The sequence below is a fragment of the Ursus arctos genome, unplaced genomic scaffold (assembly GCF_023065955.2).
Source record: "Ursus arctos isolate Adak ecotype North America unplaced genomic scaffold, UrsArc2.0 scaffold_6, whole genome shotgun sequence".
NCBI lineage: Eukaryota > Metazoa > Chordata > Mammalia > Carnivora > Ursidae > Ursus > Ursus arctos.
This window is the reverse complement of record NW_026623078.1, coordinates 43,952,348-43,977,474: the sequence shown is the minus strand read 5'-3', so window position 1 is coordinate 43,977,474 and position 25,127 is coordinate 43,952,348. Positions and strand designations below refer to the sequence as shown.

Sequence of the window (25,127 nt, the reverse complement as noted above, 5' to 3'; positions counted from 1 at the left end):
TCACTTGTTTGCCAAGTCAGAAACTCGAGTCACCTAGATTCTCTTCCGAGTTACCCCTTCCATCCAATCTGTCACTAAGCTCTGTTGATTTCACTTCAGCAACATCTCTCAGATCTTCACTTCTTGTATGACATAATTTCTTACTGGAGTTATTGCGAATGCCTCCAAGGAAGCCGTCTTGTAGCTTGTTTTATACTTCTCTACCTCCCTACTCTCAAAATCTGTCCATCATACTGCTGTCAGAATGATCTTTCGAATATTCAAAAAGAAGCACTATGAAAAATTTAATACCTCATTCATGTCCACTTCCGTTTCATTACCCCACCGTCGGTTCCCTATCTCCAGCTACTCCACACTAGACGAGTTATCTTTTCCTTTTGCCTTCCTCCTTTCCCGCCTTCCTTCCCCCCCTGCCCAGCCCAGTGCAACACACCAGCCGGACACCGCTCTGAAAACGACTCCGACAGCCCAGGCCTGAGGGTCCGGTGAGGCATCCTTGTACGGAGCTCCCGCCCTGAATCTCCTCTGTCACCGTCCTTAGGACGGCCCACGGCACGGTCAGCCAGCCCAGCGCCCAGCGAGTTGTGAGCCCTGTGATGGCAGGACTATTCTGTTCCCCCGTGTGGCGCCCCCACGCCCCTACCCCCCCACCCCCGCCTACTGCTGGCACCCACACCGGACACTCCGACAACAGAGAAAACGTGGACGAAAGAAAAAAGGTGAAGTTTGAAAATAAAGGATTCGATGTTGCTTCAACTAATCTTGGTCTTTGGGGACGGCAGTGTGAGAGAAAGTATTCCTGCCCGGTAACCGTTTCTGACGGCCGGGACCTACACCGACCGGGCTCCTCCGCAGCGGGGAGAGCCGCCCGCGCCGTCGGGGCCGGCCGGCAGCTCTGACGCAGGAGGCACTCAGTCGTCAGCACGCGGGCAGCCTTGCTCACAGAGGCGGCCTCGCTCACAGTCGCTGCTTGGAGCCCGCCGCTCGCCCTTCCCGTCTCGGGCAAACAGGGCCGCTGACTGGGGTCCCGAAGGCTGTTCATGCGGGTGCGCCCAGTACGGGGCGAGCCTGCCAGCACCTCGCAGAGACCACCCCCGGTCTCCTCCGCTCGCCGCGCGGCTGCCAGAAGCCCCGCGCCGCTCCTGCGCGCCCAGTACGCCCTGGGAAGCGCGCGCGCTATCGGCTTAACGGTTCTGGCCCCGCGGGCCCGCGGCCGCGCTCGAGGTCAGCCACCCGAGGCCCCGCCCCGCGCCCGCCTCGCGCCCCTCGGAGCCGTCGTCGGCCCCGCCTCCGCCCCCCCCCAGTCGCCCCCGGCCTCCGGCGGACGCGCGGCGGGAGCCGTTCCCCGACGGGCAGCGGGGCGCTGGGTCGCTGCGTTTGGGCTGAGCGCGGCGACGCTGCTGCCCCGAAATCCTCCCCGATCTTGAGGCGGTAGGTGCTGGGGAGGATGAGCCGAACTGGGGGGCAGGAGTCGGGCCCGGGTGTGAGGAGGCGGTGGGCGCCGTCTCTGAGGTCGGACACCGGGAAAGTTGTGAGGGAGGGGGGTCCTGGAGTCGGGAGGGACAAATCAGGCAGGGCCCCCAGAGGGTCCCCAAGGTGGGTCGTAGAGTGTGAGGGAGCGAGCACGTCGAGAGGAAAGGGTGGTGACTGGTGTGGGAACCCGGCGAGGGGCACTTCGCCGAGGGAGAGTTACGTTGCTGAGGGCCTATTAAAAGAACATAAACGCCAGAAAAAAGTAAGTACATAGCGCCCTCTGTCCCAGTACCTGGTCCTTGGTGGTGGAATGGTTTGAAGACATTTTGCCCCCCATACCCTGGCACCGTCACTACTAATTTCGGGCATTTTTTCTTTGATATTATTGTAGTTGTTTTTATTAATAAAATAAACAGCAAATTAATTAATTAGATGAAATTATATTAATGGAAAAGAAAACCCAGCAGGAAAAAAAGTGCCAAGAAACCATATATGGTTAATTCACAGAAGAAAATTAAGTGGTTCATGAAAGTATATGAAGATATACCACATAATTTATATGTAAAGATATGCCGTTAAAAAAACTGAGATGTAATTGACATATGACAGTTTCAGGTTTACAACATAATGACTCAATATGTGTGTCAAAAGATTTTAATTGCTGATAATTTAGGCAAAGTTACAGAAAAGGACAGTTACATACCCACGAGCACCCATTATGTGGACGGTTTTAATCTACTTAAGTGTTAAATTTTGTTTTTATTGAAAGATACCTCACAGAGAAAAACAATTTTTTCCTGATCTGCGTAAAGAGAAGGCACTAAATGGAAAATATTATGGAACACTCTCTCCTCTTACAACTCTTTGATAGTTAAATTTTTCCTGAATGTGGCAGCTTGATTTGTGAAATATAAAATATCTTTTATCACCTAAGTCATAATTGGTTTATCTCTTACTTCTTGTATTTCCTTATATTACTTTTCATCTATCAGTTTATCAGTTTGTGCTGTTTACTTGCAAGCAGCATATGGTTTCCAGGAATCCTAACTTTGTATGTAATATTTTGAAGTTGAAAATTGAGATTAAATCCTCTCTGATTATCATATGGGAAATATACATGAGGTAGATGAAAACAAGGTCTTTTCACTTCTCAGATTAATTTTATATGATCTTATTTCTTTTTAATTCCAATGTAGTTAACATGCAGTGTTATATTAGTTTCAGGTGTATAACAGTGATTCAGCAATTCCATTTGGTACTCATTGCTCATCAAGATAAGTGTGCTCTTAATCCCCTTCATCTATTTCTCTCATCCCCTTCACTCACAACCCCTCTGGTATCCATCTGTTTGTTCTCTATAATTAAGAGTCTGTGTTTCCCTTCCCTTTGTTCCTTTGTTTCTCAAGTTCCACACGTGAGTGAAATTTGTCTTTCTCTGACTGGCTTATTTCGCTTAGCATTATACTCTAGATCCATCCATATTGTTGCAAGTGGCAGGATTTCATTCTTTTTTATGGCTTAATATTCCAATGTACCTATATGTGTGTATATATAGAGATATATGTGCATATATACATCTATAGATATGTGTGTATATATCCATTCATCTATATGATTTTTTTAAAAGATTTATTTATTTATTTATTTATTTGACAGAGAGAGAGAGAGAGAGAGAGAGACAGCCAGCGAGAGAGGGAACACAAGCAGGGGGAGTGGGAGAGGAAGAAGCAGGCTCCCAGCGGAAGAGCCTGATGTGGGGCTCGGTTCCAGGACTCTGGGATCACACCCTGAGCCTAAGGCAGACGCTTAACGACTGAGCCACCCAGGGACCCCTATATGATCTTTTTTTAAACATTGATAGAGAGAGAGAGCGCGCATGCTCATGCCTGGGAGGGGGCAGGGAGCTAGGAAGAGAGAATCTCTAGCAGACTCTTCGCTGACGCAGGGCTGATACCAGGACCCTGAGATCCTGACCTGAGCCAAAACCAAGAGTCAGACGCTTAACCGACTGAGCACCCAGGTGCCTCTGATCTTATTTCTTAATTGCAGCAAAACCATCAGCACTTTCTAAAGAAATGTAGAATTTAAGTTGGAGATTTTAAGTATTGTATCTGGCTTCTAAATACAGTGCATGGTATGTATGTTTCCTGTGTTTTGACCCATGATAAATAAGGCACTGTACCATGTCTCCAGAATGAGGAAAGCATAGTAATCTAATAATTTATTTAGTATTATAAGAAAAATGATAAATTGAGGAAATGGAAATTATTAGTACATACTAATGTATTCAGCAAGTCTTTATATATAATGTCCCTTCTCATAATTCATTAAAAATATCCAATAAGCAATGTCCACATGGAATACTAGAGAGTCAAATGTCTTTCTTGTACTTACCAAACATGCAAGTTTAGAGACAAGGGCATGAACTTTATAGTTAAAATCCTCATTTTTACCAAATATATACTATGTGAACTTGAGAATCTCTCTCATGTTTCTGAGTATTAGGTTTCACATCTATAAGGTTACTAATAATGATTTTCTACAACAGTTAATGTATGGCTCAAAATTAAGTGAATTTAGCATGTAATAGGACCTCAAAAAATGGAGAGAATTAAAAAAGAATACTGTATGTTGCGTAGTATGTCCCAATTGGTCGGTATCTGGGCTTATTATCCCATTGTACTGTATTTTAGAAAATTCTAGGTTAATTTATAATTTCAGAATTGGTTGGTCCTTAGGATTCATATTTAGTTTGATTTTTTTTTTAAACAGAAAAGGAACCTGAGATATAGTTAAGTATTGCTAGATGTAGAATAGCAACTAAAGCTTCCTGACATGCGGACCAATATTCTATTCATAGCAGTTGGCCTTTTAGGATGATTTGTTAAATATGTGTAAACTTGGAAAAAAAACCACTTTATTCAGTAGCTGTTTCTCAGCATGTATTAATAGAATGAAAATTTTGAGACATTGGATCAAAATGTTCTTTAAAAAATATTTATACTACAAGGCTGTATATTCACAGTTTAAAAGACAGCTCCATGATTGGCCCACTACTTGTTCTCCATTGTTGTAAGTAGGATTCTTTTTCTTTTGCAAGTGTTGTCCTTTGTAACGGTTGATAGCATAAATGCCTACCGTAGGTAGTACTAGTAGTTTCAAAGGAAACTTTTGGAGCTCTACATTGGGTGGGTAAGGCAGGTATTAGAGTTTAAGATTAAAGTTATTTTAGATAATGATTTTGTAGTTCAGTTAAGTCTTTATTATTTTTAACCTAAACTGAGAATTGGGCTTTGGTTTATGGAGTCCTTTCCGTCATAGATTATGATCCTGTGAATCAGTTTCACAGTGGTAATTACTTAATGTAAATACTTGCTTTTAGTATCAGTGTCTCTATGGCAGGCATAGTTTACTTAAAAAAATATTAAATATGGCATTATCCTTTCTCATTTCCTTAACTGATGTGAATTTATATCTCTGGAGCCCTTGCTTAGTTGTCCTAGTAAAAATTGAAAGGGTGGGTGATACTAAAAGATCTTTTATTTTTTGTTTATGTACTTGTATTGCAAAACCATATAATAGTTCTGTAACTCCCCAACTCTTGAAAATCCCTAGTTTGAATACTGTGGATTTGCATTGCTCAGCAACTGGAAAGGACTTTACAACCTATCAACTCAATTTCAGCTGAGCAATGAAAAACAAGAAAGTGTGTGCCAAAGTACTCTATTGTATTCTGATTCATTAGTTTCATAAGGGAAACAGGATGGAAAGTTACTACGTACTAGTATTAGGGTTCTAATTATAATGTCTAGGATAAACATTAAATAACACAATATTAGATTGCTTTTTGGCCCTTACTTAAGAATTTTCCTTCCACATAGAAAATATTCAATATTTGTCTGAAGTATTTTTTTTTTGCTACATATGCTTATACCTTTTTTGTTTCCTATTATATCAAAGTTGTATTGCCAACAAGTACAGACAGTATTAGTTTTGTTTAGAAGGTTGTGAATAGCCATGTTGAAATACCAGTTAAGAGACACATTACAAAAGCTCAGTAGGTATTAATTTGGAATACTGGCTGGCTTATCTCCAAACTTTAGGAAAAAGTAACTATTTTTGTGCTTAGTTATCAGTGCTAACTTTAAGAGGTTGTTTATAAATTTATGATTTTTAACGTTTGAATTATGTCCAGAGGCATTTTTTAAATAGATGAAAACACATCTTTGGAGCTAAAAGGGAGTTATTAACTCTATTCTTAGGGAAACAGTCATTTAGGGTAGTGATCTGCTTAAAATCATATGGTAACAATTGCTTCTGGATGAGCAGATACAAAGTCAGATGGAATTTTACTTTAGGCTTTGTCTTAATAAGCATCATAATTTGGAAAGTTGTGTCCTAGGAGGTTTTAGGCGTATTTAGGAGGTATTTAAATTTATAGATTTGTTTAATAAAACTAATTATGTTGCAGGTACTAGGACACAAAGATAAACAAGATCTAGTTTTTTTAGCCTCAACTCAGTCTAATCAAACAGGCATATAACAGATTTATTGTGATACATCTTAGAATAATTAATAAATAAAATACAGTAGGGGCTAGCGGAAGAAGAAAGATAAAAAGATAAATTATTATTGTTATTATTATTTTACTATTAATTATCTGTTAGCAACTAAAAGCTTCAGGTGAACTACTTTATTTTCCATTACTGTTGAGACATGAGGGTATTTTTTCCAAAGAAGTAACAGGAACTTAACCTTGGTCTTGAAAGAGGAATAGCATTTTGGGAGAAGAGCAGCAGGGAGAGTGAAGGAACTCCAGAATGTATAAATATATGGTGAAACAAAATAACATTTATGAATTCGACAATCTATTAAACACCCACAGTATTCTAAGCACTGTGCTAGACACTGGAGACATACCTGTGTGAGAGAACTGTAATTTAATGGTCAGATGATAGGTAATTGCAACTACTGCAGTAAGAACCACATTGGAAGAGGATAGACACAGGGGTGTTTTGTGAACACATAAGGGTACTTAACCAAAACCTGTTCAGTTCTGCCCGGGTGTGGGGTGGAAAAAGGTTGGGCAAGATTCTTGATTCTTGCTGGCCAGAAGCATGGACATGGGCCTCCCTTCACTTCCTTGATTCAGTACCTTGGGCAAGTTACCTAATTTCTCCAAGCCTTATCTGTAAAATTAGGATTATAAAAAATAATAAAGCTAACATTTATTAAGCTCTTAATATGTACCAGGCATTGTGCTAATGCTTTCTACATATATCTTATTTAGTCTTTACATCAAACCTAGGAGATAGAGGCTGTTGTTTTCCATAGTTATATAACTAGGTGCTGGAGCCATAATATGAACCCATGTAGACCAACCTAAGACCTGAACTCTAACTCTTAATTATAACTAATTGATAGAGTTCTGAATCTTAAATAATGTAACTTAGGTACATGGTTTACTCTGCATGACACCTGGATGTTGGCTCCTGTTTCTATTATGAATAATCCAGGACGTGGTAAGGAACTGAAGTTTTTAAAGCAGGTGTGTGTGTAAAGGGATCATAGTGTGAAAGAGGTTATATTCACCCATTTGTTCAGCAAATGCTTGTGTTACACCTACTTTGGATCCAGTCCAGGTGCTGTGTTAGTTGCCAAGGAAAGAGGGTGAATGAAAATATTGTTTCTCACTTAAAGAATCTGCTCCTCACTTTTGTAAGTATAAAAGACAAATCAGTCATTATAGTATAGTACAGTGGCCTCTAATGCCACGATGTAGGCATATTCACTATGTCCCATGAACATACGGAGAGGAGAGAGTATTTAAATCAGACTGAGTGATCAGGGAGATGAATTCAGAGCTACTATGGAACTAAAAGAGTAGTGGTGGGTAGGAGGAAAATAGATTTGGGAAATATTTTGGAAGTAGAATAGACAGGAATTAGAGACTAATTATGGTATGGAGGCTTGTATTTAGATCTTATTTAACCAAAGGTGGTCTGAGGGAGTTGAAAACTTTAAGGAATACTGAAAGAGGAACATCTTTGGAGTCAAAGTAATGAATTTGATTTTGGATATCTTGAATTTGAGGTGTGTGTGATAAGATGTAAATGGAAGTATCCTAAAAAATAGAATTGGAAATTAAAAGAGAGGTGGATGCTAAATGTATAAATTAGGGTATATTTATCATGTAGATAGGTAGCTGAAATCATCAGAATAGTTGAGGTCAGGGAAAAGGATCAAAGCCAAATTTGGAAGAATTCCTCAATTTAATTGGAGAAAAGAAGAGGAATAAGTCAAGGAAGTTAGAAGAGGTAGTCAAAGAAATAGGAAACAAACCAAAAGAAAAGTCAGGGAAGTTATGGAGGAAAATGTTTCAAAAGAGGGAATGTTCCATTGTGACAGATGGTATAAAGGGGGCTAAGGTTTCCACCTTAACTTATAAAATAGATTATCTTCAAATAAATGTTGTGTATGTGTATGTATATAAAAGCATCTTGATTATCTTGTTGAAAAGATAAGATACATTTTTCCTTCCTAAAGTATGGAACCTCAAGGTCTTTATGATAATGGAAACCAAAAAATTGATTGGTAAACCGCTTCAACCAGCAAGACCTGTTCGTCATCTGACTTCTCCCCCTGGTGAGTAATCTAGGGTACATATCCTTAAATATTAATTGTTTAATGGCTAAGTAATATTTGAAAGGCTAAATAATACATGAAATAATTGTTTATGGTGGGTAAGGAATAATGAAAACTAATGATCTTGTTTGTTTGAAGAATTTAAAAACCGAAGAAAAAGACTCTTAATAGACTGTGAGTCCATAATCTACCAGACTAACAAAGGTAGGAAGAATAGTTCTTGCCTGAGAACAACTTTGTGTATTTTTTTCTTGTCTCATTTTCATGGTTAACCGGCTTCTGCTTAGAATGATACTCTCAATACACATTGGGCCCTGTGATTATGATCACTGCAGAGCAATCACACTGGAGAGAGAATTAGCTTTTAAAAAAAATTCCTAACAGCATATAAATGAATGAATAAGTGAATGAATACAAACAAAACAACAGTTATAGATTAGGGCTATGCTAGGACATATAGTCTCATTTTTCAGGAAATCTAAACAAACGTTCTAAAATTAAAGATTTTTCTTTTGCCTGTAAAACTATTATTTTGGACAGATTTTTGGAATACTTTTTCCTTAATTGGATTATTAACCTTTTATTTTTTTCTTTGTTGCCAGAATGGCTTCTGTATTTTAACTTAGGTGTGTGTGTGTATATATATATATATATATATATATATCCTAAATATTAATATATAAACATATGTCACCATCCTATTAAAATACTCTTTAGTCCATGTGTTCAACTGAATAACTGACTGCTTAGAACAAGGAAAAAAATAGCTCTTTTATTGGGTGCAAAGATGAAGCAGAAAAGATAGAAATGGCACCAGTTCCTCAGTCTTCTATTTGTTCTCCCATCCTTGGTTCTTACAAGGAAGATTGTCTCTACTTTGGTCGTGTTTCCTCTGAAGATGGCCATGACTTAGGACAGACAAATGAAATTAGGGATATTCTGGACCATAGCTTTAGCAGTGTTGATGCCATCCCCTTCTGGTGTGCTGAAGAAGCAGTAGGTGTGGGTCAGGTCTCAGATTTTCTCTGAAAGGGAAGGGTACAAAGCCATTAGCAGCAGCTCCTTTCTGTGACCAGCATTTTTACAGCACCCCTCACTCTTTTATCTGTACAGATTTGGTTTCTCTTGATCCTTTCCTTCAAAGTCTGTTATAGGGGTTAAAGGTAGTGGGCCCGTCTCTCATTTAATTGTATCCTCTTAAGATCCAGAGAGGAGTAGTTTTATTAGGTAGAAAAGCTTGGTAAATCAGAAATAAATTTTGGCCTTTTTCAATATACTTCCGTACTCCCTGGCTAGCTCACATCCCCAGAGAATTCTGCTTTTCTTCAAGACCCAGATAGAATTATTATTTTTTTTTTTTTGAGATTTATTTATTTATTTTAGAGAGAGAGTTAGAGAAAGACCAAGCTTGGGCTGGGCTTGAGCTGGGGGAGGGGCAGAAGGAAAGACTCTCAAGTAGACTCTGCACTGATCTTGGAGCCCAATGCAGGACTCGATCTCACGACCCATGAGATCGTGACCTGAGCCAAAACCAAGAGTTGGACACTGAACCATCTGAGCCACCCAGACCCCAGAATTATTTCCTTTTGTGAAGCTTTCCTCTATATCACAAAGCCCACTCTGCTCTCCCCTAGTATCTTCTCTGTACCCCTCATATAACTTATTTGTTTTTATTATAGTAATTGTTTATGAGCTTGTCTTTTAAAATAGACCATGAACTCTCTTATTTCTGAACTCTTTTCACAGCGGCTGACACACAGTGACTGACATTTCATAGTGTTTAATAAATATTTGTTAAGTAAATGAGTTATCAGAAAACCGTTGAAAACAGTACCTAGAATATCCTGGATACTTAAGGTTTTTGGGTGGTTGTATATCATTTATCGAAGTAATGGGTATTTAATGTAGTTTTCTTTTTTTCCCTTCTAACAGGAGCAGTATTCCCTTTCAACTTTCAAAATGAATATTCATGCAACACTCAGTGCTTGCAAAGTGGAGTTAGCAGAGTAAGTCCTAGAAATTATAATAAAATGAAGCATTGCAGATTAGAAAGTAACATTTGTTAGTTGGTGCTGTGCTAGGTACTGGGCTAGGTACTTTATATACTTTTAAAAAAGTTATATTTCAAGAATGTATTGAAGGAAATTATACCTGTTGCCCAGCATTTTTAAATCTAAACATTTTGCTATATTTGTTTTAGAAAACGTTAAAGAGGGACACCTGGGTGGCTCAGTTGATTAAGCATCCAACCCTTGATTTCGGCTCAGGTCACGATCTCAGGGTTGTAGATAAGATTCTCTCTCTTCCTTTCCCTCTGCTCCTCCCCCCCTAAAAATGTTAAAGAAGAAACCTAACATATATTTCAAAACCCGTATTTATCCCTCCACTAACCTATTTTCTTCTTACCCTCCTCTTCTCACCCCCTGTGCAGGTATATGAGAATAATGTTCGTTGTGCAATGGAATCCTATTTCCTGCCATCCCCAAGTGTTACATTAAATGTGTGCATAAGGCTTGTCCCAGAAATGGGCCCAGAGAAGGGGTGGCTGGCCAGAGGGGCACATAGCCACATGCCAAGGTTCTGACAGGAAGATGAGCTTGAGCCCTAGCCCTGCCACTTCCCTGCCCTGTGACCTTACATGAGTGATTTCTTTAACTTCTCAGAGCCTCAATTTCCTCACCTGAAAATGGGGCTAAGAGCTGTCTTTCTCACAGTTAAGTGTGAGGAGGAGGCAGCAGTGAGCTAATGCTCCCAAAGTCTTAGCACTGTCTCTGGCATGTAGTAAGTGCTTGCTCCATACGTGCAACAGTTTTCCTGGCTGTGCCTGTGGACCGTGCCCCTCCACCATCCCATTTTCTTCTCACCCTCCTCCTTACCCTCTTAATTATTCTCAATTTGTAATTGTTTCCAGGAATGTATTAGTGCTTTTGCTATAACAAATATAATTGTTTTAACTGTTTTATAATTTTATATAAATAGTGTTATATCCACATGTGTTTTTGCCATTCTTTCTGCATTTAGGTTTATATTTTAAAATTTCTAATATTAGTTTTTGACTAAGTAAAATAATCAAAATTTAAAATTGAAAACATATAAAATGACATTTAGTGAAAAATTTCCCTGCAGTGTCTATCCCCTAGTCACCAACTTCCTCTGATCAGAACTAACCATTGTACCAGTTTCTCACCTAGATACTTCCAGAAATAGATTATGCATGCACAAGCATAAGTATATTCATAATAAATAAAATGTTAGGCAACTTTTAAAATGAATGAAACTGTTCTATATATGCTGATACAAAAAAATCTCTATATAATAATATACCATATTTTTTGTTCCATTTTCTGTTGGTGGGCTTGGCACTTGTTTCTATTTTATAATAAATGCCACAATGAACATCCATCCATATGTTATATTTTATACATGTTTGAGAGGTCTTCTTCTTATAAAACTGAACTAGAAGTACTGTGTTAACAGGTAATCTTATCTTCAATGTTATTATTTACTGCTAAATTACTCTCCAAAGTGATTTGTATGAGCAATGCAGGAGAGGTCTGATTTTTCTATATCCTTGTCTTGTTATTGTCAGACTTCAACATTTTGTCTTGTTTAAGAACTTATATCTTTTTTAAAGAGATTTTTATTTATTTGAGAGAGCTCGCGCTCGCTCGTGCACATGAGTGGGGGGAGGGGCAGAGGGAGAAGCAGTCTCCCCAATGAGCAGCAGATGGCGCCACATGGGGCTCTATCCCAGGGCCCTGAGATCATGACCTGAGCCAAAGGCAAACACTTAACTGACTGAGCCACCCAGTTACCCCTGAGAAATCATATCTTTTTATTGGTTTTATTTTTTAATTTTCTATTACTTGTGAAGTGGGGTATCTTTTCACATTTTAATTGGCCATTTGGATTTTCTCTTTTTCTGAATTGCCAATTCATATCATTTGCCCATTTTTCTTGGGTTGTCTTTCTTTTTGGTTTATATGCCTTTAAACTATATTTTGGATTTTAATTTTTCTTGTATGCAGAGCAAATATGTTCTTTCCTGGGAATATGGTCTATGAGAGAATTATTTCTTTTTTGTGGTGTTTTTGTTCAGAAGTTTTAAATCTTAATGTAGTCATATTATCATTGTTTTTCTTTACGATTTCACTTTTTGTGTCATTGTGAAGTCTTCCCATTGCTAACATTGGAAAAGATATTTTCCTACATACGTGTTCAGGTATAGTCTACCTGACATTGATTTTTTGTATGATATAAGATAGAAATCTAATTTTTTTCATGTAGATGACCAAGTCTCAAGTATAATTCGTGAATAATCTATTATTTCCATAAAGATTTATAACATATTTATTATATAATGTTTTCATATACATAGGGTCTTTTTCTGGGCTCTTTATTCTGTTCCATCGATCTAATTGCATGTCTCTGTGTCAGTACCATGATATCTTAATTACTTTTGCTTTATATTAATTTTTTATAAGTCATTGTAATGTTTTGTTTTATTCTATCAGCTAACATGCCCCCTTAATACAATAATAATGTTTATAACTTTCTTTGGAACCACTCACGTTCTTCAAAAAATTTTATGTGTAAAAAAGGAGTATATATATATATATATTTTTTTTTAAAGATTTTATTTATTTATTTGACAGAGATAGAGACAGCCAGCGAGAGAGGGAACACAAGCAGGGGGAGTGGGAGAGGAAGAAGCAGGCTCATAGCGGAGGAGCCTGATGTGGGGCTCGATCCCAGAACGCCGGGATCACGCCCTGAGCTGAAGGCAGACACTTAACTGCTGTGCCACCCAGGCGCCCCAAAAAAGGAGTATATTAACATTATAGATTTTATAGAGGAAAACCAAATCATATAATGAAATTTACTCCTACACTGAAAATTTTGTCTGCTGCTTCAGTTATAATGCAAAAGCTACCAGAACCTATGTCGGAGGTGCCACATATATGCTGGATACTTTTTACTAACCATGTATTTTTTAAGCCAACTTTATTAAGGTATAATTTACAGTGAAACAAACCCACTTGTTCATGTTTTGACAAATACATACCCTATGTAACCAGCCTCACAATGAAGATATAGAACATTTTTATCTTCCCTCAAAGTGCCCTTATGTCCCTTTGCAGTCATTCATCATCCATGCTTCCACTAACCCCTAATGCTCCCTCTTGCTCCAGGCATCCACTGATCTGTTTTCTTCAACTGTAAATTAGTTTTGACTACTCTAGAATGTCATGTAAATGAAATCATGCATATATATCCTTTGGTGTTAGATTTTTTTTGCTGAGCATAATATTTTTGAGATTCTTTCATGTTATTGTATATACTAATAGTTGGTTTCTTTTTAATGTGAAATAGCATTCTGCTCTATGAATATAGGACAATTTGTTTATTCAGCACTTGATGGACATTGAATTGTATCTAGTTTTTGGATATTATGAATAATGCTGCTCTGGATGATTGTGTTCAGGTTTGTGTGTGGACATACACCCAATACATAGAAATGGAATTGATGGGTTTTATGAGTTTGTTTAGCTTATAAGAAACTGCCAAAATGTTTTTCAAAGTGGTTGTGCCATCTTATGCTCCCACCTGTAGCATGTGCCAGTTCCAGTTGCTTCATAGCCTACCATTTTTAGCCATTTATTATGTGAGTATTAGTATCTACCCGTGTTTTAAATTTGCATTTTCTTAATGATTAATGAGATTGAGCATCTTATCATCAGCTTACATTCCATTTGTATTTTTCTTTTTTTCGTTTTTTTGAAGTATCTGTTCAAATATTTTGCACATTTTTGATATTTGGGTGGTTTGCCTTATTTGGGTTGTTTGATTTTGTGTTGTTTGGGTTGTTTGTGAGAGTATTGAAAATCAGTATACATGTGTGAGTTTATTTATTTTTTTTATTACGTTCAGTTAGCCACTGTATAGTACATCATTAGTTTTTGATGTAGTGTTCAATGATTCATTAATTACGTATAACACCCAGTGCACATCACAACGCATGCTGTTTCTTTCTTTTTTTTTTTTTTACTATGATATGTTAGTCACCATACAGTACATCATTAGTTCTTGATGTAGTGTTCCATGATTCATTGTTTGTGTATAACACCCAGTGCTCCACGTAATATGTGCCCTCCTTAATACCCTTCACTGGGCTAGCCCATCCCCCCACCCCTCCCCTCTAAAACCCTCAGTTTGTTTCCTGAAGTCCATAGTCTCTTGTGCTTCATATCCCCCTCTGTTTACCTCCCCCTTCATTCTTCCCTACCTTCTCCTACTGATCTCCCTGCTATAGCTTATGATCCATAAATGAGTGAAACCATAGGATAATTGTCTTTCTCTGCTTGACTGACTTCACTTAGCATAATCTCCTCCAGTCCCATCCATGTTGCTGCAAATGTTGGGTAATCATTCTTTCTGATGGCTGAGTAATATTCCACTGTACATATGGACCACATCTTCTTTATCCATTCGTCTGTTGAAGGGCATCTCGGTTCCTTCCACAGTTTGGCTATTGTGGACAATGCTGCTATGAACATTGGGGTGCATATGGCCCTTCTTTTCACTACGTCTGTATCTTTGGGGTAAATACCCAGTAGTGCAATTGCTGGGTTATAGGGTATCTCTATTTTTAAATTTTTGAGGAACCTCTACACTGTTTTCCAAAGTGGCTGTACCAACTTGCATTCCCACCAACAGTCTAAGAGGGTTCCCCTTTCTCCATGTCCTCTCCAACATTTGTTGTTTCTTGCCTTGTCAATTTTTGCCATTCTAACTGGTGTAAGGTGGTATCTCAGTGTGGTTTTGATTTGAATTTCCCTGATGGCTGATGATGTTGAACATTTTTCCATGTGTCTGTTAGCCATTCGTATGTCTTCATTGGAAAATGTCTGTTCATATCTTCTGCCCATTTATTTATTTGATTATTTGTTTCTCGGGTATTGAGTTTGAGAAGTTCTTTATAGATCTTGGATACCAGCCTTTTATCTGTAGTTTCTTTTGCAAATATCTTCTCCCATTCTGTGAGTTGCCTCTTTGTTTTGATGACTGTTTCCTTTGCTGTGCAGAAACTTTTTATCTTGATGAAGCCCAAAAGTTCATTTTTTCTTTTGTTTCCCTTGCCTTTGGAGATGTGTCATAAAAGAAGTTGCCGTGGCTGATGTCGAAGAGGTTACAGCCTATGTTCTCCTCTATGATTTTGATGGATTCCTGTCTCACGTCGAGGTCTTTCATCCATTTGGGGTTTATCTTTGTGTATGGTGTGAGAGAGTGGTCAAGTTTCATTGTTCTGTATATAGCTGTCCAATTTTCCCAGCACCATTTATTGAAGAGATTGTCTTTTTTCCACTTGATGTTATTTCCTGCTTTGTTAAAGATTAGTTGACCATAGAGTTGAGGGTCCATTTCTGGGTTCTCTATTCTGTTCCATTGGTCTGTGTGTCTGTTTTTGTGCCAGTACCATGCTGTCTTGGTGATCACAGCTTTGTAGTATAGCTTGAAATCCGGGAACGTGGTACCCCCAGCTTTGTTTTTCTTTTTCAACATTTCCTTGGCGATTCAGGGTCTTTTCTGATTCCACACAAATTTTAGGATTATTTGTTCCAGCACTTTGAAAAATGTCATTGGTATTTTGATTGGTATGGCATTGAAAGTGTAGATTGCTCTGGGTAGCATAGACCTTTTAACTACGTTTATTCTTCCGATCCAGGAGCATGGAATGTTTTCCATCTTTTTGTGTCTTCTTCAGTGTCTTTCATCAGGGTTCTGTAGTTTCTACAGTATAGATCCTTTACCTCTCTGGTTAAGTTTACTCTGAGATATCTTATGGTTTTTGGTGCTCTTGTAAATGAGTTCGATTCCCGAATTTCTCTTTCTTCAGTCTCATTGTTAGTGTATAGAAATGCAACTGATTTCTGAGCATTGATTTTGTATCCTGCCACATTACTGAATTGTTGTATGAGTTCTAGTAATTTGGGGGTGGAATCTTTTGGGTTTTCTATATAAAGTATCATGTCATCTGCAAAGAGAGAGAGTTTGACTTCTTCTTTGCCAATTCAAATACCTTTTATTCTTTTTTGTTGTCTGACTGCTGTTGCTAGGACTTCTAGTACTATGTTGAACAATCCTTTTAATGTACTGTTGGATCCTATTAACTAGGATCTTATTGAGAATTTTGGCATCCATACTCATCAGGGATATCGGTCTGTAATTCTCCTTTTTGGTGGGGTCCTTGTCTGGTTTTGGGATTAAGGCAATGCTGGCCTCATGGAATGAGTTTGGTAGTTTTCCTTCTGTTTCTATTTTTTGAAACAGCTTCAGGAGAATAGGTATTATTTTTTCTTTGAATGTTTGGTAGAATTCCCCAGGGAATCCATCAGGCCCTAGACTCTTGTTTTTTGGGAGGTTTTTGATCACTGCTTCAATCTCTTCACTGATAATCGGTCTATTTAGGTTATCAGTTTCTTCCTGTTTCAGTCTTCGTAGCTTATAGGTTTCCAGGAAGGCATCCGTTTCTTCCAGGTTGCTTAATTTATTGGCATATAGTTGTTGATGATTTCTAATGATTGTTTCTGTTTCCTTGGTGTTAGTCATTAATCTCTCCCCTTTCATTCATAGTGTTATTAATTTGAGTCTTTTCTCTAATTTTTTGAATAAGTCTGGCCAGTGGCTTATCGATCTTATTAATTCTTCCAAAGAACCAGCTTCTAGTTTTGTTGATCTGCTCTACTGTATTTCTGGTTTCTAATTCATTGATCTTTGCTCTAATCTTAATCAGTTGTCTTTCTGTGCATGGGTTAGGCCTGTTCTTTTGTTCCATCTCCAGCTGTTTAAGGTTTGAGTATAAGGACTGCATTTTAGATTTTTCTATTCTTTTGAGTGAGGCTTGGATGGCTATGTATTTCCCCCTTAGGACAGCCTTTGCATCGTCCCATAGGTTTTGAACCGATGTGTTTTTGTTCTCATTGGTTTCCATAAATTGGTTAAGTTCTTTTTTAATTTCCTGGTTTACCCAAACATTCTTAAGCAGGATGGTCCTTAGTTTCCAAGTGTTTGAGTTTCTTTCAAATTTTTTCTTGTGATTGAGGTCCAGTTTCAGAGCACTGTGGTCTGAGAATATACAGGGAATTATCTCAGTCTTTTGGTATCAGTTGAGACCTGTTTTGTGACCCCATATATGGTCTATTCGGGAGAAAGTTCCATGTGCGTTTGAAAAAAATGAGTATTCTGTTGTTTTAGAGTGGAGTGTTCTGTATATATCTATGAGGCCCATCTGGTCCAGTGTGTCATTCAAAGCTCTTGTTTCTTTGTTGATTTTCTGCTTAGATGATCTGCCTATTGCTGAGAGCAGAGTGTTGAGGTCCTCTACTATTAACGTGTTATTATCTATATGTCTCTTTATTCTGGTTAACAGTTGGCTTATGTAGTTGGCTGCTCCCCTGTTGGGGGCATAGATATTTATAATTGTTAGATCCTCTTGTTGGATACACCCTTTAAGAATAATATAGTGTCCTTCTGTATCTCTAACTACAGTCTTTAGCTTAAAATCTAATTTGTCTGATATGAGAATTGCTACCCCAGCTTTCTTTTGAGGTCTGTTGACATGAAAAATGGTTCTCCATCCCTTCACTTTTAGTCTGGATGTATCTTTAGGTTCAAAGTGAGTCTCTTGTAGACAACATATAGATGGTCATGTCTTTTTATCCAGTCTGCAACCCTGTGTTGTTTTATGGGAGCATTTAGCCATTCACATTGAGAGTGATTATTGAGAGAGATGATTTCAGTGTCATCCTGTTGCCCGTGAAGTCCTTGTTTCTATAGATTATCTCTGTAAATTTCTGTTCTGTATCACTCTTGGGGTCTTTCTACTTTTATAGACCCCCCCCTTAACATTTCTTGTAGGGCTGGCTTGGTGGTCACATATTCTTTCAGTTTCTGCCCGTCTTGGAAGCTCCTTGTCTCTCCATCCATTCCGAATGACAGCCTTGCTGGATATAGTATCCTTGGCTGCATGTTCTTCTCACTTAGAGCTCTGAATATGTCTTGCCAGCCCTTTCTGGCTTGCCAGGTCTCTGTGGACAGGTCTGACGTTATTCTGATGTTCCTCCCTCTGTAGGTGAGGATTCTCTTCTCCCTGGCGCTTTCAAGATTTTATCCTTGGATCTAAGATTTGCAAATTGTACTGTTATATGTCGTGGTGTTGGTCTGTTCTCATTGATCTTGGGAGGGGTCCTCTCTGCCTCTTGGACACTAATGCTTGTTTCCTTCACCAGATTAGGGAAGTTCTCAGCTACAATTTGTTCAAATATCTCTTCTAGACCTCTCTCTCCACTCCCTTGGAGATCCCAATAATTCTGACATTGGAATGTTTCATTGAGTCAGTAATCTCCTGTAGCTTTTTTTCATGAAAATGGAGGTTTTTTCCCCCATGTTACCTCTCTTCCTTCTTTTCTATCATCTCATCTTCTAGCTCACTAATTCGTTCTTCTGCCTCATTTACCCTGGCAGTCAGAGTATCCAGTTTAGACTGTATTTGATTCATAGAATTCTTAATTTCTGCCAGATTCATTCTCATTTCAGCCCTTAGAGATTCTGTATTTTTGTTAATATTTTTCTCAAGCCTGTACATCATCTTGATAATTGTTACTCTGAAATCCATTTCTGACAACTTGGTTATATCCATATCCATTAGTTCTGTGGCAGAAGCCACAGTCTCTGTTTCTTTCCTTTGTTGGGGGTTCCTCCTCCTTTTCATTCTGATGAGGTGTGGTTGCAGGGATATACAGAGTCTAAATTATCGACCAGGACTCGAGCAAGATGCACCTGTTTTATAGGGACCTTAGGGATGTGGGCTTCTTGTTCTTTCAGCCTGCCTTCTGGGGGAGGGGCCTGCCACGCACAGGGTTGCCCTGCCCCCTGTGGGGGGGGGGGATGGGCACAGTGAGAACCGGGTTTTCCTGGCTTTTGTTCTCTGGTGGCTTTCCCTGGCCGCTTTCTGTGTCTCTTCTGAGAGTCAGAGTAGCACTGACCCTACCCAAACCTCTGTCTTAGAACAGAGAGATCGCAATCTGCTCTTCACTGAGCTCTCCTAGCCACTCTAACTCCGTTTCTGTTGGTGCTGCTAAAAACCCACAGTGTCCTGGTTTGTGCGCCCCACAGCCACCCTCCCAGCCCTCACTCCCAGGACCAGCACGTCTCTGCCCTTTGTGCTTCTAAAACTGCCAGCTGCCCTCAGTTCGCAGGCATGCTCCCAAGCTCCCAGTTTCAGTCTGGTTTCCCTGCTGCTGCTACCGGTCTGCTAGTGTGCCCACTCCCCAGTCCGGGAGGCTTCTGCCTTCCCGGTGCACGAGAACGGCGCTCCCTCCCCCTTCCATTTATCTTCCAATATCTGCGTGCAGACTCTAGGCTCCCCACTTCATACCTCGAGACCCAGCAGTGGAGATGTTCATTTGTAGAGATTCAGACATATCTTCTTACATCTCAGGCTGATTTTGTGGGTGTTCAGGTTGGTCTGGTAGATATCCAGGGATAACTACCTCGATTCAGGGAACCGGTTGAAATAGGGTCCCCTACTCCTCCACCATCTTTCCCCCCCGTGAGTTTACTTCTAAACTCTAATATGCTTTACTGATTTATGTCTTTTCCCCCAACTTTGAGATATAATTGACATGTAACTACGTTTAAGAGGTACAATGTGATGATTTGATACATTTGTATGTTGCAAAATGTTTACCACAACGAATTTCATTAAAATACTCTTCATTTCACAATTATCATTTGTTGTTGTTATGGCAAGAACATTTAAGATTTATTTTCTTAGCAGCTTTCAGTTATGCAATACAATATTGTTAACTATATTCACCACACTACATAGGTCTCCTATGTGTCCATCTTTTTGTCAACATCACATTTTACAGACTGCTGTAGCTTTATGATAAGTCTTGATATACGATAGTGAAAGTTCACTAACTTTAGTCTTTTTCAAATTGTCTCAGCTCTCTAGGTCTTTTGCATTTCCATGTAAGTTTTAAATGAGCTTGTTAATTTCTACAAAAAAGTCTACTGGAATTTTGATTGAGTCTAAAGATTGATTTGAGAAGAATTAACATCTTAACAATACTGAGTCTTCTGATTCATGAACACAGCCTGTCTTTCCATTTTTTGGTATTTTCTGGCATAGGGGTCTTGAACATCTTTTGTCAAATTTATAACCATTTTATATTTTTTGATACTATTATAAGTGGTATTTTTTGTAAATTTCGAATTCCACATGCTGGCTGGTAGGATACAGAAATAGTATTGGTTTTTGTATATAGATCTTGTTAAATTCACTTACTAGATCTGATAGTTTTTGTGGTAGAGTCTTCCCTCCCATTCACGTTGTACTATGGGAATAATTTTACTGTAGCTTGTACTATAAATACATAATGCATTGCTGTTATTTTTGCTTTCACCTGTTATATTTTAAAATAAGAAATAAAAGAATGAGTTTTATTTCACCTTTATTTACTTCATTTCTAGTGCTCTTAATTTCTTTGTATAAATCCATGTTTCTGTTTGATATTATCTTCCCTCTGCTGAATAACTTCTTTTAACCTCTGTTTTTTATTATTACCTCATAAAATATACTTGAAAACTTTGAAAACAATAGCTTCTTACTATCTTTCATAGCCCTGTGGATTGACTGGGCTTAGGTGGCCTTTTTCTAAGTTCAGTAATGTGGCTGCAGTCAGGTAGCATCTAGGATTGGAGTCATTTAAAGTCTTGACTGGATGGCCAGATGGCTTACTTACATGGCTGGGAGTTGATTCTGGCTATTGGCTTAGGGTTCAGCTGCTTCAGTGGAATACAAGAAACACCTACAAATGGCCTTTCCAAGTGGCTTGGGCTTTTCACAGCTCCATGTCTGGGTTCCAAGACTAATGTTCTAAAAGATAAGAGGTGGAAGCTGCCAGACTCTGAAGGCCTGGAAATCAGAAGAGTGTCATGTCTGCCATATCGGATCTGTCTGAGCAGTCACAGAACTTGCTCAGATTCAAAGGGAGGAGATAAAGAATTTACCTGTTGATGGGAGGAATGTCAAGATTTTGTAGCAATCTTTTATTTATTTAAGAGTAATTTTAAGGTCATCTGGGTGGCTTAGTTGGTTAAGCATCCGACTCTTGATTTCAGTATCCTGAGATTGAGCCCCCTATTGGACTCTGTGCTCAGCAGAGTTGGCTTGAGATTCTTTCCCCCTCTCTCTCCCTCTGCCTGTGCTCCCTCCAACCCTGGCTCATGCTTTCTTTCTGTAAAATAAATAAATAAAATCTTAAAAAAAAAACTTAAAAAAACCAGTAATTTGAATTTTCCTTCATCTGTATTACCATTTCCTGGCCTTTGCCCACTTTATGATAGGCCTTTTTTTTCATTGTTTTGTAGGAGCTCTTTTATAGTACAGAAATTAACTCTCAATGAATTAGTTTTTTTCCTGTTTAACTTTTGTTCTAGGAATGGAGTTTGATATGCATTTACCTCTTCTCATTCTCCATTGTTATTTCAGTGGTGTACATTTGTTTAAGATGAGTGACAGGAGTGACATTTTTGCTATAAATATGAAAAAGCAAATAGAATATTGGGTATTGTACCATAAATTGGAAAGAGCCTTGACTTGAGAAAAAAAAAAAAAACAACAAAACCTGGTGTTTATTTTGCTTTACTCAAGCCTATTCAATTTTCCATTTCCTAAACTAGCCATATTACCCCATACTTCCCAACAGAAAGCTGTTATTTTCTTCCATAAACATTCATTTTTTCACTGGTCAGGTCAGTCTAACTACTACTAATCCTCCAAGTATTGTTTAAGTATCATGTAAAGCCCTTCCTGACATTTTTTAAAAAAGATTTTATTTGACAGCGAGAGAGGGAACACAAGCAGGGGGAGTGGGAGAGGGAGAAGCAGGCTTCCTGCTGAGCAGGGAGCCTGAGGCAGGACTCGATCCTAGGACCCCGGGATCCTGACCTGTGCTGAAGGCAGATGCTTAATGACTGAGCCACCCAGGCACCCCTTTCCTGACATTTTTAGCCAAATTTGATACTCCTACTCATTCCTTCCACCATACTTTCTGCATATCTTTATTACAGAATTCTCAAATTTTATTGATTTGATTATGTAAGATTGTACAATTCGTAAGATTATGATTTTATTGTAAGATTATGATAATTGAAAAAATTATATAATTTTAGTAAATGTACTCTCTTACATGCTATGAAAGATTTGAAATAATCTGTATTTTTAGTTGCTAATATATGCAGAAATTACAAAGTACCATTTTTTCCAGATTTCTTGAGGTGTGATTGGCAAAAATTGAATATATTTAGATTATACAACATGATTTTTTTTATAAAGGTATACAACCTGATGATTTAATGCAGGTATACATTGTGATGTGATTATGACAATAAAGTTAATTAACACATTCATCACCTCACATAGTTACCAAATTTGTATGTGTGTGTGTAGGGGAGAACACTTAAGATCTACTCTCGGAGCAAATTTCAAGTATATAATGCAACATTATTAATTGTAACCAGCATGCTGCATATTAGATCTCTAGAACTTATCTTGTAATTGAAAATTTGCATTCTTTGACAAGCATCTCCCCATTCCCCCTATCCTCAGCCCCTGGCAAACACCACTCTATTTTCTAATTTTATGAGTTTGACTTTTTAACATTTCACATGTAAGTGAGATCATACAATATTTGTGTCTGGCTTATTTCACTTAGTATAATGTCTTCCAGGTTCATTCATGTTGTAACATGTGGTGGGATTTTCTTCTCTTTTTATGGTTAAATAATATTCTATTTATATATTTTTCATCTATCTATCTATCTATCTATCTATCTATCTATCTATCATCTATCTATCTATCTACCACATTTTCCTTATCCATTCATCTGTTGATGGATATGTAGGTTATGTCCCTACTTTGGCTATCGTGAATAATGCTGCAGTGAATGAACATGGGAATGCACAGTCTTCAAGATTGTGTTTTCATTTTCTTTAGATATATACCCAGAAGTGGAATTGCTGAATCTTTCAGTAGTTCTACTTTTAATTTTTTGAGGAACTTCCATACTGTTTTCCAAAATGCTGAACCAATTTACATTCCCACCAACATTGTACAAGAATTCTTTTTCCCCCCCATTCTTGCCAACACTTCTCTCTTATCTTTTTGATAGTAGCCTTCCTAACAGGTGTGAGGTGGTATCTATCTCATTGTAGTGTTGATTTGCATTACCTTGATGATTTAGCAATGTTGAGCATCTTTTCATGTACCTCTTGGCCATTTGTATGTTTTCTTTGGAAAAATGTTTATTCAGGTCCTCTGCCTATTTTTAGATCGGATTATTATTATTATTTGGATATTGTGTTGTATGAGATCTTTATATATCTTGGATATTAACCCATTAAATATGGTTGGCAAATATATTCTCCTATTCAGTAGGTTGCCATTTCATTTTGTTTGTTGCTTCTTTTGCTGTACAGAAGCTTTTTAGTTTTATGTAGTCCCACTTACTTATTTTTGCTTTTTGTTGCTTGTGCTTCTGATGTCATATCCAAAAAATCATTGCCAAGACGAGTGTCAAGGAGCTTTTCCCATATGTTTTTTTCTATGGTTTTTATGGCCTTATATTTGGTTTTGATCCATTTTCAGTTCATTTTTATGTATATAGTATAAGATAAGGATCCCAATTTCATTCTTCTGCACGTGGATATCCAATTTTCTCAACACTATTTTTTAGAAGATTTTATTTATTAATTTGAGAGAGATTGCGTGAGAGAGCACAAGCAGGGAGAGCAGCAGAGGGAGAGGAAGAGGGAGAGGGAGAAGCCGACTCCTCACTGAGTAGGGAGCCTGATGTCGGGCTTGATCCCAGGACCCCAGGATTAGACCTGAACCGAAGGCAGCTGCTTAACCGCCTGAGCCACCCAGACACCTCTCAACACCATTTTTTGAGGAGACTATCCCTTCTCCATTGTGTATACTTGGTTCCATTGTCAAAGATTAGTTGAGTAGGTGTGTGGGTTTATTTCTGGGTTGTCTATTTTATCCCATAGATTTATGTGTCTTTCTTTCTTTCTTTCTTTTTTTTTTTTTTAAGATTTTATTTTTAAGTAATCTCTACACCCAACATGACGCTCAAACTCACAAACCTGAGATCAGGCCAAGTATCCCATTATGTGTCTTTTTATGACAGTATTATAGTGTTTTGATTATTACAGCTTTGTAACATAGTTTTAAATCAGAAAGTGCGATGCCTCCAGCTTTGTTCTTACTCAAGATTACTTTGGCTACCCGTGGTCTTTTGTTTTTTCATATGAATTTTAGGACTCTTTTTTTTTTTTTTAAGATTTTTTATTTATTTATTTGACAGAGATAGAGACAGCCAGCGAGAGAGGGAACACAAGCAGGGGGAGTGGGAGAGGAAGAAGCAGGCTCACAGCAGAGGAGCCTGATGTGGGGCTCGATCCCATAACGCCGAGATCACGCCCTGAGCCGAAGGCAGACGCTTAACTGCTGTGCCACCCAGGCACCCCAGGACTCTTTTACCTATAAAAAAATGCTACTGGAATTTTGAAAGGGATTGTATTGAATCTATAGATCACTTTAGATAGTAAGGACATTTTAACAGTATTCTTTCAATCTATGAACATAGGATATCTTTCCATTTATTTATGTCATCTTTAATTTCTTTAGTGTCTTATAGTTTTCCATGTACAAATATTTCACCACCTTGGTTAAATTTATTCCTAAGTAAATTTTTCTTTTAGATACTATTTTAAAAAGAGATTGTTTCTTAATTTTTTTTCAGATTACAGTTTACTTTGAACTGATTTTTGGTCTTGCATTTAGGGTTAGTGAAGTGTGCCTCTGCTGAAATTTTCAAATTTAAAAAAAATAATTTTTAAAAAGACCATATGGTGGTTCATGTTGTTGTTTATTAAAT

The 25,127-nt window shown here is 38.2% G+C and overlaps 1 protein-coding gene across 1 annotated transcript in view; it reads left to right on the top strand.

Moving 5' to 3' along the window:
• Positions 1 to 1,340: 1,340 nt before the first annotated feature.
• CUNH8orf88 (chromosome unknown C8orf88 homolog) overlaps positions 1,341 to 25,127 on the top strand; it is a 43,912-nt gene continuing 20,125 nt past the window's right edge. The window contains exons 1-3 of the mRNA XM_026495774.4: positions 1,341 to 1,431; positions 8,020 to 8,118; positions 10,051 to 10,124. Of these exons, the coding sequence (XP_026351559.1) occupies positions 8,040 to 8,118; positions 10,051 to 10,124 (153 nt within the window). The 5' untranslated portion in view covers positions 1,341 to 1,431; positions 8,020 to 8,039. The remainder of the gene's footprint in view (positions 1,432 to 8,019; positions 8,119 to 10,050; positions 10,125 to 25,127) is intronic.